Source organism: Cicer arietinum, chromosome 3, assembly GCF_000331145.2.
Source record: "Cicer arietinum cultivar CDC Frontier isolate Library 1 chromosome 3, Cicar.CDCFrontier_v2.0, whole genome shotgun sequence".
Taxonomy (NCBI): Eukaryota; Viridiplantae; Streptophyta; class Magnoliopsida; order Fabales; family Fabaceae; genus Cicer; species Cicer arietinum.
In genome coordinates, this window is record NC_021162.2 from 17,048,303 (window position 1) to 17,052,892 (window position 4,590).

At 23.1% G+C, this 4,590-nt stretch overlaps 1 protein-coding gene across 1 annotated transcript in view; it reads left to right on the plus strand.

The window, feature by feature from the left end:
* The first annotated feature begins 2,216 nt into the window (after window positions 1-2,216).
* Window positions 2,217-4,590, plus strand: part of LOC113785718 (uncharacterized) — a 5,175-nt gene continuing 2,801 nt past the window's right edge. The window contains exons 1-3 of the mRNA XM_027332492.2: window positions 2,217-2,618; window positions 2,701-2,787; window positions 2,849-3,169. Of these exons, the coding sequence (XP_027188293.2) occupies window positions 2,217-2,618; window positions 2,701-2,787; window positions 2,849-3,169 (810 nt within the window). The remainder of the gene's footprint in view (window positions 2,619-2,700; window positions 2,788-2,848; window positions 3,170-4,590) is intronic.

The following is a 4,590-nucleotide window of genomic DNA, read 5'->3' on the forward strand; positions in this document are numbered from 1 at the left end:
TAAAAAAAAACTATTGAATATATTTCATCAAGAGTTTGTAAAAACAAAAAAGGTGTTGTGGCATCGGAAGTCTATTTTAAATATATATAATAGATAATAGATTTTAATAATTGGAAATAATTTTTTTAATAATTTTTTATAAATTCGTATTTTATGATTATTTTTAATGAATTTGTGTATTTTCTATCAAATAGAATATATATTTTTATTTTATAAAATATTACTAAAAAAATGGATTGATATAAATTTAAAGTAACTATAAAAAATGGATTGAATATATATTATGAGTGATTAGGTGGTTTTTTTCAATTGAATTTAATGATTAAAAATATAAATTATTACCATTGGTAAATGACTAATAATATTATAAAATAATTTATAATTTTATTATAAAATAACTTATAAAATAATTTGATAATAATATAAATTATAAATTATTATCAAAATGTAAAGTAATTTATAAATTATAAATTTCTTATAAATAATTGCAAAATAATTTTATAAGTTTTATAAGTAATATTTTATGTATTATAAATATTTTATGTATTATAAATATAGTTATCTTATAATATTACTTTGTTGATTCGTAATAATTGAATATGATTAGGAAAATTAAAATGAGGAAAAATCATGTTTATCATAATCATTTAATTTAATTTTTAAAATATGTTGTAAAATTCGTAAGATAACTTATTATATAGGATAATTGTTTGACTCGTTGTACTTTGATTGTCAATTTATTTTTCAACATATAATGGTACTTGTATTTATTTGATGAAATAAAATGTAAAAATACAAACCCAACAATAAGATGTAAAAATTTAAAAATATAATTGACTATTTAATATTTTTTAATATATATTCTATTTGACATATATAAAAGACACAAATTTATTAAAAATAATCATAAAATACTAATATATAAAAAATTATTAAAAAAGTTACTTCCAATTATTAAAATACACAAATTTATTTAAAATTATAATATATATGAATATATTAAAAAATATAATGAACCAACGTTTACTATATATGTGTTCTGAAAAAATATGTTAACACTAAATTTTTATCAATTAAATTATATATTTATAATTGAATGCTATTTTTTATTTTAATTTTCATTATTATAATGATAATTTGAATGTTAAAAAATAAATGAAAAATTAAATATTGCTTAAAATTAAATTATTTTTTAATAGAATTTATTTTTAGTACCTATCAACATAACTATAGTTCAATTGCACAAATAATATAAATTATAAATTATTATCAAATTGTAAAGTAATTTATAAATTATAAATTGATTATAAATAATTGTAAAATAATTTTATAATTTTATAAGTTTTATAAGTAATATTTTATGTATTATAAATGTAGTTATCTTATAATATTACTTTATTGATTTGTAATAATTGAATATGATTAGGAAAATCATGTTTATCACAATTATTTAATTTAATTTTTAAAATATGTTGTAAAATTCGTATGATAACTTATTATATAGGATAATTGTTTGACTCATTGTACTTTGATTGTCAATTTATTTTTCAACATATAATGGTACTTGTATTTATTTGATGAAATAAAATGTAAAATACAAACCAAACAATAAGATGTAAAAATTAAAAAATATAATTGACTATTTAATATTTTTTATTTAAAAAAAATGTAAATATTGAATTATATTGTAGAACATATAATGATAATTTGTGTATTTTCTGTCAAATAAAATATATATTTTTATTTTATAAAATATTATTAAAAAAATGGATTGACATAAATTGAAAGTAATTATAAATGAATTGACATTAATGAGTAATTGAATTTTTAACGTATAAAATCATTACTCCACATAAAGAGTATTTAATAACTAATATAATAAATTATTACAATTGGTAAATGAATAATAATATTATAAAATAATTTATAAATTTATTATAAAATAACTTATAAAATAATTTGATAATAATATAAATTATAAATTATTATCAAATTGTAAAATAATTTATAAATTATAAATTTATTATAAATAATTGTAAAAGAATTTTATAATTTTATAAGTTTTATAAGTAATTACAACTGGTAAATGACTAATAATACTATAAAATAATTTATAAATTTATTATAAAATAAGATTGATTGTTGAGGCGCTTGATAAATGGGGTGTGAAGTTGTCTAAATACCAAGCATATAGAGCCAAAGTAAGAGCCATAGAAATGATTCAAGGTGCTCAAAGGGAGCAATATGCACATTTGAGAGAATATGTTGATGAACTTAGGAGATCAAATCCAAACTCTACGGTTATTATTAAGTGTGGTATGTCTGACATTGGACCAGTATTTGAGAGAATATATGTATGTTTGGAGGCTTGTAAGGCTGCATTTGCTAATACATGCAGGCCTTTAATTGGGTTGGATGCTTGTTTCTTGAAGGGAGAATATGGCGGTCAATTAATAGCCGCAGTAGGTAAAGATGGGAATAATCAAATGATTCCCATTGCATATGCAGTTGTTGAAGCAGAAACAAAAGACTCATGGCAATGGTTTCTGGATCTTTTACTGGAGGACCTCAACAATGTTCAGCAAAAGCAATATGCATTCATTTCAGATCAACAAAAGGTATGTGTGCTGAAGTCTATGCTGAATAATCTGTTTTTAAGCAATCTGTTTAAGCAATTTGTTTGTAAATAATATGTTTCAGGGATTGGTACCGGCCATTGCCAACATTGGGGCCCATGTGGAACACCGATTATGTGTTAAACACTTGTATGGGAATTGGAAAAAAAAAGTATCCTAGAGGACATATGAAAGAGCTTCTTTGGTTGGCAGCAAGAGCTACTGCGGTCTAGGAATGGGAGAAAGCAATGCAAAAAATTAAGGCAATCAATGAAGATGCATGGAAAGACATGATGCAACTTCCACCATCTATGTGGACTAGGTCAGCATTTCGCACTGATACACAATGTGACCTTCAAGTAAACAACATGTGTGAGGCTTTCAACATGGCTGTATTGGAGTATAGAGATAAGCCTATCATAACATTACTTGAAGGTTTGAAACATTACATTACAGTAAGGATTGTGAAACAAAAAGAACTCATGCTACGATATAGAGGCAATATATGTCCTAGGATTCAACAAATATTGGAAAAGGCAAAAAGAGTAGCTGGGGTTGGTTCCCAACTTGGCATGGAGATGATGATTTTAACTTGTTTAGTGTCACAAATGGTGTAGATACTTATACGGTAAATCTACACACAAAACTTGTGCTTGTCGTAAGTGGGATTTGACCGGTATTGTAACACCCCAATTTCTCATTACCCTATTTTAAATAGTATAATGATACAATACTATTTCTTTTATGAATGTTAATACGTGTTCTAATTTCTTTAGGTGTATCTGTGTGTTTGTCTTAGTAATTGATTTAAATCATTAATATTAACTATATTTAACTTGCGAAATAAATAAATAAAATAAATAATAATATATATATATAGATATAAATAAAATAATACAAGGAGTGAATTTGTGTTGCTACACTAGTTGTTACCTTTAGTCCTTAATAATAATAATAATAATAATAATAATAATAATAATAATAATAATAATAATAATAATAATAATAATAATAATAATAATAATGATGATGAGGATGATAATAATTGTTATTATTATTATAATAATAATAACCTAGGCTATTAAGAAGTATATATATATATGTAGCCTTCCAAAGCCGCATTCCAATCAGGGATTACCGCATAAGGGAGCCGCCTTCTAATTCCATCTGATTCCAAATTCCAATTTCCAATTCCAATCTAATTTCAATTGCAATTCCAATTCCTAACCACAATCAGGTATAAACTTTAACTCTGCCAATTAGATTTTGATAATAGCATGGAATTTGATGGTAGAATAGAACATGTAATGCAACTGAAATTGATACATAAAGAATGGCAATCTGTGAACTACCTCTGAACTTGATTATTATGATAAGGGTCCGAATATCTATTTTCTTTAGCGTGCCTAGTGGAAGAATGATAATTACTTTAGGTGTTTGATATTTTACCATTAATATACGAGTGATCTGTAGCAAACTTACTATTTGGTGGATTATAGGATAGTGATATGTACAATCATATTAGTGGCCTGACAATTCTTTAAATTTAATCGATCAACTTCCTTAGATTTAACTTCCTTAGTTTTATATATTCTTTGATTTTGGTTTGTTGCTAAAACACAAACAGGGAACTCCATCATAGTCATTGAACTGGAAAATTTCTTAACAATATTCTCATGATGCAGTAAATTTAGAGTAATATGTACTATCAACAGAGTCGAAAGTTGGAAAAGTTTTATTGATATAATTATGTCAGATGTGTAGGAAATATTTTAGTGATTCATGAATGTCTAGGCTAACCATTTAAAATAATATCAATGATAATTATTTTAAGATAGTGAATTTGACGATTATTTTAGAAGTGAATTCGATAATTATTTTTAGTGAATTTGATGATTATTTTAGGAGTGAATTTGATATTTATTTTAGGATAGAGAAGTAGATAATTTATTTATTTATTTAGATTATTTATTTA